The 13187-nt window shown below is 45.9% G+C and overlaps 1 protein-coding gene across 1 annotated transcript in view; it reads left to right on the forward strand.

Moving 5' to 3' along the window:
• Adamtsl1 (ADAMTS like 1) overlaps positions 1-11696 on the forward strand; it is a 904315-nt gene extending 892619 nt beyond the window's left edge. Inside the window, exons 27-30 of the mRNA XM_077797045.1 lie at positions 2663-2870; positions 8969-9078; positions 9835-10055; positions 11557-11696. Of these exons, the coding sequence (XP_077653171.1) occupies positions 2663-2870; positions 8969-9078; positions 9835-10055; positions 11557-11663 (646 nt within the window). The 3' untranslated portion in view covers positions 11664-11696. The remainder of the gene's footprint in view (positions 1-2662; positions 2871-8968; positions 9079-9834; positions 10056-11556) is intronic.
• Positions 11697-13187: the final 1491 nt, after the last annotated feature.

Genomic DNA, 13187 nt, shown 5'->3' on the forward strand with positions numbered 1-13187 from the left:
TATTCCCTCTCCCGTCCACCAGCAAATAACTACCTGGGATTTGCAAAGGCCTAAGAGGCTCTGATCTGTTCAGGGAGCAGAATATATATGTTCCCCAGGCCCTGGTCAGAGATATCTCCCATCTTGCAGTGATACACTGACTCTCTGGGCTCTTTGTAAGAGAAATAAATATCTTTCATTGACAAGCTGAGGGGACAGGGATTACTAGGCTCTACCCAAACCCTCTTTTTGTGTGACTTTAAATACCTTGTGCAATCAGTGCTCTCTTCTTTTCTACAAATAGTTGCATCTCCCTAAAGTTGGAATAAATCTCCATTTTCTATACTTGCCTTGACTTTGGATTTATATTCTCTGTACTTGGGCCCCTTATAGAACCCAGGATAACAAAGAATCTCTGCCTCTTACAACATCTTCTTCATGCTTCAAGAAGCTGTGAGTCCCACTGAGCACCCAGCCTCTAGTCTTAAGAAACTAGCTAAAGGTATGATGTCTGGGCTCGGAGTTGGCACCAGCATGGTGCTCGGAGCCTACGGGGACTTGGCTTGGCCCTAAAATGCCCGTTTACGACCTATCTGTAGGACTTTCCTACACTGCTCAGGGAACCGCTTTGTGTTTTGCCAGCTGAGTCATAAGGAGCAGCTGAAACCAGGAGAGACTCCATGAAATATGAAACACACTCATTAATATCAGCAGTTTGACTTGCTGACGGGAAGGTTTCCACAGGAATGATTAATGTCCTTTTATACCCTTCCTGAATGGGTAACATAGCCCATACCTCTCCTTTCTCAAAACCCCCACCCCAGCTCCCGAAAAAATCGCTGAAATGTATATTTAGAAATAAAAGTTGATTGAAATACAGGCCTGACATTCACCAGGGATCTAGGGGGCTGGAAGGCTGCCCTTGCCAAGCTGTGTGAAATGAAGAAGAGATCTTGGACGTGCCAGGAACTTTTTGATTTGATTTGGTGATGGTCAGAGTCAATCAGCCTAATTTACTTCTGCAAATGAAATAATAATGGCTATTTCTTCTTTGGTTTCAATGCCCCCAGGAGTTTTAAAACACCTCATGCCTGCTTCCTAAGTGGCTCTGCTCCTGTGGGCTGGAAATTCTGCATGCAGTCATCCCTCTCCAGGGCAGAGGAGCAGGGAAATTGCCACAAAGCTAAATAAGTCACAGATCCGAACTCAGGAGGAATTTGTTCCCCTTCCCACTACATGCCTCTCCTGAAAGCCAGATGTGGCATCACTTGGCTAGGAAGTGCCATAGGTTCACCCTCCACTGGTTTTCCTGCCAGGCTATTTGGGCACCTTAGCATCCTTCTTTGCACACAAACAAGTGTTGCCCTGACCATCTTTCTAAATAGGACTAGGAAATCCTCCTTTGACCCAAGTAGCTATTTTCACCATTTCATGTTAGATAAGCCCCCAGCCCTTTCAATCAGGCAATAAGAGGGGTTTGGGTTTTTGTTTTTTTCCTCCCCAGATTGCATGAAGTGGCTGAACAACACCACACCTTTCTTCATTTTCACAAACTGTCCCTTTCCCCTTCTCTGAGAACTATCCTAGGATACATTCAAAAAGCACCCCCTTCATATTTGTATATGGATCAAATTCAGAGTGTCCCCAGATTATAGTTTGGCTTTATGAGAAAAGCCCATTTGTCATAGTCTTGGTCAGTCTCACTTCTAGAGACTCAAATCGTAGCTGGAGCCTAAACATTCTGAAAACAAATATTTCTAACACATGTGCAACCCTTTAAGATATATAAGACTCGTGGAGCATCGTGATAGTGGAAAATTGCCCCAGAAAGCAATTTTCTTCGTTTCTGAAAGATTAAACAAATTAAATGGGATATGGGTTAAGGTAAGATAGAAAGTATAGATGTTACCAGACAAAACTTTCACTTAAGTGAGACCCATACCTCCTGGGTCAAGAGGTAATAGGTTTGGCTCTGACTTCCCCAGGAAACTGTTCCCGCTCACAGACTAGGAAGTACCAAAACCACAGTACGGTGTAAGTAGCTAGAGGACTATCTCCCAGCCTTTTGGGCAGCTAAGGCAACTGACTCTAAATACTCTTTCCAGATGCACATTTCTGGTCAGTGACCCAAGGTATCATTGTCCTGAGGCCGCCGTAACAAATTACCACAAACAGTAGCTTAAAGCAACTAAAACTGATTCTCTCACTGTTTTGAAGGCCAGCAGCCAAAAAAAATCAAGGTGTCAGCAGAGCCATACTCCCTTCAAGGCTCTATGGTTGAACTGTTTCCTGCCCCACCCCTGTCCCCTGGTGCCTTCCTTGTTTGTGGCTGCAGGACTCCACCTCCTACCTCTGTGGTCACACCACTTTCATGGTCATACTGCCTTCTCCTCTTCCCTGTGTATAACCTCCTCTGTCTTTCTCTTAGAAGAACATTTGTGGTGGCATCTAAGGCCTACCCAGATAATCTCAGAGTTCTTAATTATGTCAGCCGTATATTTATCTTATCCAAATAAGATAACACAGTTTCCAGGGATTTGACTTGGATATCTTATGGAAGGTCATTTTTCCAAGTAATTACTGTGAAGAGGCCCCCTAATTAACATCTGTGAGGTGACGGGCACAAGGTTCCTTCCCCAGGCCTCACCTTTGGGGCTCCTCTGATGCTTCTTCCTCTCCCCAGGTGGATGGTGACTTCCTGGTCTGCCTGTACCCGGAGCTGTGGCGGAGGCATCCAGACACGCAGAGTTACCTGTCAGAAGCTGAAAGCCTCTGGGATCTCTACTCCCGTGTCTAACGACATGTGTACCCAGCTAGCCAAACGGCCTGTGGACACCCAGGCCTGTAACCAACAGCTGTGTGTGGAGTGGGCCTTCTCTAACTGGGGCCAGGTGAGGGCCACACGGCTTTTATTTGAAAGTTCATCCTAAAGGTGCAATCCCTGCCACAGTGGGAAGTAAATGCCACCACTGCCACCTCCTCTGTGACATCCCCGCTGTCCCTAATCCCACCCTGTATCATTCCTAACACCCAGGGCACCTGGATCCTTCTCTAACCTTAACACACTCTAACCTTAACACACTGTTTACGGGGCACACATTTCCTTCCTCCACCCTGAGGCCTTTCTGTTCTTGGATCCCGGAACCCTCAGACACCTTCTTCAGACTCGCACACTCTCAAGCCACCTTTTCCCACCTATTGTGCCAGTGTCCCCTCTGCGGACTGCTCTTGGCCAGGGTTCTCCTCTGGTCACATAGTTATAAGCAAACTTTTTAACCACCAATGTCAAGATCATAACTCCCGACGAGCCCAGGTCAATTCCTCTGGGGTGTGATCAAGCTTAGGTGATTCTTAGAAACTCCTCAGGTGATGCTGATATACAAACAGGGTAGAGAACCATTGTTCTGAGTCAGGAAGACTTGAAGCCTAGCTCGGTCACCATAAAACAATCAACTCCTTTCTCAATTCTCTGCCTAGAAGTGACTTCAGTCCCAGGTAAGCTCAATGGACAGCAGCAATGGGGGCTTATTTGACCCCAGGAGCTCAGTGATGGAGTTTCCTCTAGGTACAGTGGAGGGTCCATGATGGTTCTACCCATTTGGAGTGAGAATTTTATGTTGGTGATTTTTAAAAGGAGATTGACACAAACTGAAGATTCCCAGGGGGTTGGGGAGCCATCCTAAGCAATGGTGGACATTGCACCATGGCAGTAGGAATCCAGGGGGACAGGGTCCCTGTACTCTCAGTGTTTCTGGGCCAGGTGGGGCTGAGCATCAGTCAATAACTCCAGTATATATTAGAGAGGCATGTTTTTCCCTGTCCAGGTGGATAAGGCCTATTAAGCATAGAAAGTTATCCTACTCAGCTTGTACTCTACTATTTTACAGTGTTATTGGCACCAAAGAAAATCAGGGGTGGAGGTGCTTATGGGAAATAATATATACCATTTCTCCAGAAGTCTATGTTCAAACCCTTCTAGAGGCTTAGCAGGCATGTAAGAACTGCCGGCCAGGGCTGATGTTCAGACTTGTCTGGACTGGCACTCGTTAGCAAAGGGAGTATTCTGACTTTGGGGCATAGTTTCATGGCTAGCCAGCTGGGACACTCCCCAAATCACAGACTTTACTGTAGGACCAATGTAACAATGTTTTTAGACAATTAGTAAACTTGAAACTTGTTGGAATTGGTTTATTCATGTTCCTCTACTGCCAGCCTTAGGTGTAATCTTTGGAAAACAATCACTTGCAACTTCCTATGACATTAACATGCTGTGTCAGTCTCTAATATAAAGATCAAACATTCCTGGCCACAGAGTAAATTTGCATCTCTTAGCCATTTGTATCTCAGGTAAGCCAGGGGGTTAATGCTTAGCCCGCTGCCCACCGGCCAACACACCTGTCCAGCCCTTTATTTCCAGGGGCTGGCCTGTATGTGCTTCATATTCAGAGCAACATGAGCTCCACCTTGCTTCTATGCTAGAGTAAGGGGGTGCTGGGGAGGTATTTCTCTTATCTTGAAAAGCCCACTTCTGACAGCTCTCACACAACACAGCTCTGCTGCCAGGTCCTCAAGGCTTACTAGCAGTTTGTGAAGCTGGGATTGGGAACAGATCTGGGGACACATGGGAAATGTTTCTGCATTGACATCAAGGTCACTCAAGGGGACATTTGATCATTCTCAGTGATTCCTCTTCCCAACAGAGAGAAAAACACATAAGTCTTTTCTACATTCTTTTCCCTCAAACTCTTCACTCCTTTCTTCTAAAGTCCCTAGGCCAGTGTATATAGAGAATTAACATGAATCACCTGGGGATCTTGTTAAATATGCAAATTCTAATATGATAGGCCTGGGGTAGAGTCTGGGATGCTTATTTTTTTTTCACATTTTATTGGTGCATTATAATTGTACATAATGATGGGATTTGTTGTTACATATTCATACATGCACACAAATTAACTATCATTTGGCCAATCTCTCTCCAGCACTTCACCCTCCCTCCCCTTAGTCCTTTTCCTCTACTGATCTCCCTTTGATTTTGGGATTCACACATACACACACACATACACACACACACACACACACACACACACACACACCCCTTTCTTGTCCTTTTTGCTCTCAAGCTTCCACATATGAGAGAAAACATGACTCTTGACCTTTTGAATATGACTTATTTTGCTTAACATAATGGTTTCTACTTCCACCCAATTTCTTGCAAATGACATTATTTTTCTTTATGGATGAAAAAATCCTCCATTGTGTGTGTGTATGTGTGTGTGTGTGTGTGTATATATATATATATCACATTTTCTTTAACCATATATCTGTTGGTGGACACCTAGGCTGATTCCATAATTTGGCTATTGTGAACTGTGCTGTTATAAACATGGGTATGCATGTATCACTGTAGTGTGGTGACTTTAATTCTTTAGGACAAATACCAAGAAGTGGTCTCACTGAGTCATATGGAGGTCCAATCTAGTCTTTTGAGGGACCTCGGTACTGATTTCCATACTGGTTGTACTAATTTGCAATCCCACCAACAGTGTAAAAGTGTTTTTCTCCACATCCTCTCCAGCATTTATTATTTGTATTCTTGATGGCTGCCATTCTGACTGGTATGAGATAAAATCTCAGTTTAGTTAACATTTTCTTTTCATATATTTGTTGGCCATTTGTATTTTTTGTTTTGAAAAGTATATTTGCCATTTCCTAATTGGGTTATTTCATTTTTTTGGGTGTAAAGTTTTTGGGATTCTTTATATATTCTGAATATTAATCCTCTACCAGAAGATTAGTTAGCAAAGATTTCCACCCATTCTGTAGGTTCTCTCTTCACATTAATAATTGTTTCCTTTGCTGTGTAGAAGTTTTTTAATTTAATGTCATCCTGTTTATTAACTCTTAGCATTATTTCCTGAGCTTTAGGCGTCCTATTGAGAAAGTCGTCCTGTACCTAAAAGTTGAAGTGTTGACTGTATGACTATATATTGTAGGAGTTGCATGGTTTCTGGCATAATTCCTAGGTCTTTGATCTCTCTTGAATTGATTTTTTGTGCAGGGTGAGAGATAAGGGTCCAGGAGTTGGAGTGTGACAGATGCCAGAGTAATTTGTTTCTTTACTAAGCTGTTGTCCCAGGCCTCTGAATCTTACAAGTCTAGTCTCTCTTGATGATTTCCATTGTTCTCTATGGTCACTCACTTCAAAATGTACCTGCACGCCTGTTACTTTGGTCCATCTTTGTGGAGAAAGAGGCAAGTGCTGGGCACATCTCTGTTGCCAGCTTGTCTTCCTCCCCCAGAAGAAAGATTTTAAACAAGAGTTGCAAGCTCCGATTATACTCTTAATAGATTACCCTGTCAGCAATTTAGTGACTGAATTGGAAAGTAACAAGAATAGAGAAAGAGAAACCTAATGTAGGTAAGAAATTATGGTGATCAGAATGTATGCTTTGGTCAGTGGAAATGGACAGGAGATACTATGACAGTGTGATTCATATGGTTCCAGTGAGCCACTGGCTGTCAGAGAGAGGAAGCAAAGATGATCCTCGGATTTCTGGTGGAACAATTAGGAATACAGGAAAACGAAGATGGGTGTGATAAATGTGTAGTATGTTTATAAAATATTCCATTAGAGATATTCATTAGACAGTTGGGTGTATGAATATGGAACTTAGAGCTGTGCTGACCAGAGTGTATTGAAAGTCATCAGTATCAAGTGATAACTAGGTGTCATGGGTGGTATCGCCTTGAAGCATGATCTAAAGAAAAGGCACAAAACAGAAACCTGGGGAATCCTAATCAAACTGTGAGAAGGTGGTAAAGAACATAATAAGAAATAAGTTTTAGTACATTCAGAGCGTGATCCAACTCTGTTGTCCACAAGAGACTCTATTTAGATCTAAGGAAAAAATAAATGGAAATGAAAGAATTTATATAAAAGTCCATGTAAATTCTATAAATTCTAACCAAAGGAGAGTTGGGGGTGTCTATACTAATATCTGACAAAGTAGACTCTGTATTTAAAAAAAAAAAAAAGGGTCGACGATTAACCAAAAGTAGGTAGAACATTATGGTATATTCATAAAACAAAATGTTGGATATCAATGAAAATGAATGTACTTCAGTTACATACCTGATGCTTCATGAGAAAAAGAAGCCAGAAGCAAAAGTAGGCATGAAATATGGTTCCTTTATGTAAATTTCAAAATCAAGCATAAAATTGACTGTGTTAAAGGTTCAGCCTTGACAGTGGGTACATTTGGAGAGGAGGAAAGGGTGAAGGGAGAAGACCTCCGGGGGCTTCTGAGTTGCTTACGGTGTTCACTTTCTTCACCTGTGTCCTGGACTGGCCACATAATTTGTAGGGTTCAGTGCAACATGAAACTGCAGGGCCCTTTCTCCACAGACTACAGCGAATGTAAAGATTGACAGTAGAGCACTGAAGCAAGCAAAGATCCCTTCTGAAGGTGTGGCTCTGCCATGCGGCTGGCTCCGTTCACTGTGTCTGAGCTCACCGAGAGCTTCTTTGCTTCACTCATGTTTCTCCATGCACACTGTCCTTCATAGTGAGAAGTTATTTTTTAACATGGTTAAAACAAAAAAATTTTGTAATGTATATTTTATCATAAAACAAAAATTAATTCTGAATCAATGGTATCAAGGGGTGTTCTTTACATTTCCTCCAACACCCATGTCTCCGTGAACAACCTTGTCAAACTGAGCCCTTCAGAGCCAGGAAGAGAAATCCCTGGCCTGGACAGAAGTGTCAGCCCAGGAGGGATGCTTTTACCTTAAGTCTCTGTCCTTCAGTGGTCCTGGATTTCTCTGAGCATCTAATGAAAATAGGAAGAGACATCTTGCTAGAAAATTTTAACATAAGAGTTGAGAGTTCATATCCCTTTGGATCCCTAGGGATCTAAAGACTCCCAGATTAAGATTCTTTGTTCCAAAATGACCTCCCACTCTCATTAAAATAGAAGGGAGACTGGTGAAGTGGAGGAAGGAGGATAGAGGAGAGGAGGGCAAGGGGAGATACTGGATATGAAATGTACCAAATTATGTTATGTGTATGTTCAAATATGTAACAATCCCATTATTATGTATAATGAACCAATAAAAAACTAATGCTTAGGACATCAATATCCTGGAGGAGTCCTCTCCAGGTGTTCCTGGACATCATGAAATGTGACGGAAAATGCATCTCCTCTCATTATCTTGTCTGTGCATTGGTTTTCTGCCTCCTTTCTCCCTTTATAGCAGAAGGTCTTATTTTTAAATAGGCATCTATTAATAAAGCTCTCCATAAACTTTTTTAAAAAATAAAAAGTGACCTTCCAGGGATGTGTGTCCCCCTTGTGCTAACATGACAGTTGTTGGCTCAAGGCCTACTGCTTTTGCATTTTATAGACAGTTCTTGGAGGCATTAGTTGCATTAGGGCTAGGTTCTGCCAACTCTGAGGAAAGCTTGGCAAGCACATGGCAAGAGAATATAAGGAGGGACTGTACATACCTCAGTCTGTCTGTGTTCAGTGTCCTGGGTTTGACCTGCAGAAAACAAGGCCAAGGAAAGGAAAGAAATGGTGGACATGGTTACTTGGATGAATTTAGCAAGAAAACAATAAGCCAACTTATTTTCCACACAGAAGGGGACAGGGGCTTGTTTAGATGTCTTCAGCTCTAAGTACATTCCTAGCACATAATGCCAAGTGCTTTTTCATTTGGTTGATCTGGAAGTGGGTTGGCCTTCTCGGACTGGCTCCACACTTCCTCTGGCCTTTGCTAGCAAAATGCCCATAGCATAGCTAACTGTCCCACTATGACATAAAAGAAAACAAGCCAATGAATATCTTTTAGTTGGTCCAGAGAGGGAGAAGATGAATGATTTGACGACCTCCCATTAGACCTTGCAAAACAATCCTGCATCCCCTGGGGCCTGAACATTGAGCACTTCGCTGACGTGATATGTATTCCTTTTTCTGCTTTCCAGTGCAATGGGCCTTGCATCGGGCCTCGCCTAGCTGTGCAACACAGACAAGTCTTCTGCCAGACGCGGGATGGCATCACCCTACCATCAGAGCAGTGCAGTGCCCTTCCCAGGTAAGAGAAAGCCCTGGGCCTCCTCTCGGCCCCTGTGTCAGTAGCACAGAAACAAGTGATGAAAGGATGTTTCTTCTCCAACCTCCCACAGTGCCAAAGGTCAGATGCCCTGTCTGCTCCTTTCTATCACCCAGGCCACTGCCCCCAACCCAGAGACCGATGGGCCATATTGTGCTTACAGGCTGGGCTTTCCTCTCAGTAGGATGAAGCATGCAGGAGTGTTTTTCTCAGAGTTGGGGGATGTTGCCCTAATCCCAAGGCAGGCAAAGAAGCAAGGTCTACCTGGTGGCTACTGGACCTCCAGGGCTCCACCAGCTCCTCATTCTTGTTGACCCCTCTCTAGAAGTGAGGCTGAGATGAGGTGCCATATTCTGGATACCAACTTTTCATTCCTATCCAGCCTCCAACCCCTCTTACATCTCTTTGTAGATGTCCCCTGAGAAGAGAGCTTATCACCTCTCATAAGACTCCAGCCCCTGAGGCCAGGTCCAAGTTCTCCCTCTACCAGCCTCCACATGGCATAGAGCTCCTTCTTGGGTCATGTACAGACACAGACATTGTAGCGAAGAGCAGATGGAAGACCAGTCAGGGAAAGAAGACTTTTGTGGCCATTCAGTAACAAAACAGAGATCAGAACCTAGGTCTGGTGATAATGGAAGTTCTTAAGGAGTTGGCTGACCTTCCTGGTTTGGGAACATTATTTTCACATTTGGCCCCATAGAGACAGATCTTAATCATGCCACCCTCTTCCTGTAGGCCCGTGAGCACCCAGAACTGCTGGTCAGATGCCTGCAGCGTACACTGGAGGGTTAGCCTGTGGACCCTGTGCACGGCAACCTGTGGCAACTATGGCTTCCAGTCCCGGCGGGTGGAGTGTGTGCATGCCCGCACCAACAAGGCTGTGCCTGAGCACCTGTGCTCCTGGGGGCCCCGGCCCGCCAACTGGCAACGCTGCAACATCACTCCATGTGAAAACAGTATGTTCCAATCCCAAAGACCTTTCTGCAATTTCCCCACAGGGCATCGGGTGCAGAGGGCAATCCCTAGGACTGAGCCTGAACATAGGGCACTGGATCAGGTACCCCAAGGATTGTGAGCTGGAGCCAGAGTTGAGCATTTACAGGCAGGTGTGTGGGTGTGTAAAGAAGTGTGTATACATTTCCTAGCCACAAAAATGGCAGCGTGTGCCCCAGGGGCTACCACCATCTTCATCCTGGTCCAGAGATGGCCAAGTATTGTTGGCCAACTGCTGGGTAAAATTGGCCTCTAGCTCACCTGCAGACCAGCTGATGCCCAGAGGGGACGACTAAACAATGGCAGTCAGGAGCCCGGCTGTTAGAGAAAGCATTGTTAACACTGAAGCAGCACAGAGTGCTTCCCACTCAGCCACTGGCTCCCCACCCATCGTTGTTTTGCTTCCCATGGAACAAGAACCTGCTGATCATCTCCCTCCTCTCCCACCCTGGGCATCCACCGAAACTGAGCAGAGCCCAGACCCTTGGCATTTGACACTCATTTCATTCCCTCTCCTCTCAAGTCTGGAGTCTCCTCAACCCAGCATCAGCATTTGTGTTCCAACTGGGTAGGAATCTTATTCTTTTTTTCTTCCTCTGAATCCAAAACCCAAATTGGAGACATTTCCTGATAAGGACCAAAAAAAAAAAAAAAAGGAAAAAGAAATAAACAAATGTGGCTGAATTCAGTTTTCCCCCCAACTGACCTTCACTAAGCAATGGATTCACAACACTAAGGCAGATCCCCTGTGAACACACAACCCTTTCCTTATGGTGCACTGGGGATGCATGATCTTTGGTGAAGTGCTGACCCACGGTGGTGTCATTCTCTCACCGTGTGCAGAGAGTACCAGAGTGGAATGCAACTAGCTCAGACTGGCTTCCCAGGTCAAATCGGCACCAGTGATTAAAAACAATAATCTGCGCCAGTACTGAGCTGGAACACCATGGTGTTGTGTTTAAGGCCTGGTGGGTAGAAAGAACAAGAATCTTAGGCAGAGAATACAAGAAAACAAACTTAACAGAGAAAGTAAGGTCCCAGTGCCTTGAGGATAAAGGTTTCCAGCCAGAGCCTCACCTGCATCTCCTTCCACGTGGGGCAGAACTCAGTCCTTCTGGGAACCATCTCAGGGAGGAGAGTCACTCACTAAAATACCAAAAGCCCATGGGGAAAAGCAAGCAAGGAAGTGAGGTAGTCCCAAAAGGAGGGAAGAGACAGGAAGTAGAGGCAACTATGAAAGGCAAAGAGGGCCCAGGAATGGATCCCATCATTCAGCCAGAGGACTGCAGGCTGGTGCTGGCCCTGCTGTTGGCAGCCTGGGAGGCAAGTAGCTGAGCTCTACCAGAGTGAGAGGCACCCAGAGGGATGGAGCGCAGTGGCCACAGCAGACCTCAGCAGCCAAATGCCAGTTAGCCTCTGTTTCACATCTCCTTTCTGTCCCCTCCCCACCCCCTCCTTTCCCAGTGGAGTGCAGAGACACCACCAGGTACTGCGAGAAGGTGAAGCAGCTGAAGCTCTGCCAACTCAGCCAGTTCAAATCCCGCTGCTGCGGAACTTGTGGCAAAGCGTGAAGAACTCTCCCTGGCCACACAAAGGACTCACGCAACCACCTGGGACAGAACTTAAGCTTTGTTTTATTTATTTATTTCCCCCTCCCTCCCCTCACCCCCACCTCCGCCCTCCCCCCTGAGGACCTCAGCATGTTTTCTCTTTCAGTTAGCTGGAGGACAGAAGGTGGGGAAAAGAAAAGGACAGATGTCAAAAGGAGGTTGCCGAGCAGGCCAGGCAGACAGCAGCCACTCCCTGACAGGGCCGACTCCCTCCCAACCTGGTCCTCAGAGAGGCCTAGAAAGAGAAAGCCAGGGCCCCTGGAAACAGCAGGGAGCCACAGGGTTGATAAAGAATTGGTGCAAACATCAGACAACCAGCATTGTTGATGTGGTGTTGATTCTTTGTCTCCTCCTCTACCCACCCCCAACCCCTCAGTGGTGATAAGGACCATCTGAGGCAAAAGCCAACCAGAACTGGCTCTTCTCCTCCCATAGAGAACTCAAACACAGGGATAGGCAGTAGTAAAGGAGACAATCACAGTTGGCCTAGAAAACTCAGTGATGCAGGAACTGACCCAGGAAGGGAAGGGAGAGCATGAACAGAAGCCTGTGTCTGCTCATGTCACAGGCTCTGAACTCCAGTGCACCTGGCAGGTTCAGTGAAGGTGCACAAGGATGAGCAGAGCTCTGCTTCCCTCAGAGTGCCCTTGCTGCATGGTAGGAGACCTGTCCCTCACAGGGGGAGGTAGGGAGAGTGCCCGCTCCCCACACTACCTGAGTGAACTGTCCACCTATGCAACAAAGCCGGCCAGAGGTCAACACCTGGCTGGGCAGTAAGTCTGCCCAGCATCTCTTCTTTGAAATCAAGAGCCCCCAGCCTTGAACTACTAACTGCTGTGGGCCCGGGGCATATTCTGAGCAGGAGTAGGCCGGGGTTTCTGCCTAAATGGTCTTTGCTACTCTACCTAAGGGCCAAGGATTGGGGTCCCTTTGTAAAAGTCAATTCATACATCCATTTGCCAGAGAGTGAGTATCAGGCTGTGGCAACCATTTCCTTCCTGAGCTGACCAGGGAACAGGGTGGGACAGTGGGTTTGCAGGTGACTGGGGTACACTCTGCCTAATCCAGCAGCCAACTCCAGGGGCTGTGGGTGCCTGACAGAGCACAAGAGCTGCTATACATAGTATTTATGTGGCAGGTTGGGGTGGGAGGATGAAGAGCTATGGCAAAGCCAAAGGATAGCTCTAGACTCCAAGAAGGTCCTGAAAGGCTTTTCAACCCACCCTCCCCACATGGTGAACACTCTAAACCCAAGGCAATTAACACTCACCAGCTGGGGCAGCTCACGCACTGCAGCAACACCTATCAGCTGTGCTGAGCCGGCCACAGCTAAGTCCGGCAGCAAACACACTTTAGGACTATTCAGCCAATTGCTCATTCAGCAGAACAGCTTTGGGCGAGTGATTTTTTTTTTTTTTTCCTTCCTTCTCCCGCTGAAAGGCACCAGTTTAGTAGGCTGGGCAGCCTCAGATAAGCCACCCCTCA

This window comes from Urocitellus parryii, chromosome 4 (assembly GCF_045843805.1).
Source record: "Urocitellus parryii isolate mUroPar1 chromosome 4, mUroPar1.hap1, whole genome shotgun sequence".
Lineage (NCBI taxonomy): Eukaryota > Metazoa > Chordata > Mammalia > Rodentia > Sciuridae > Urocitellus > Urocitellus parryii.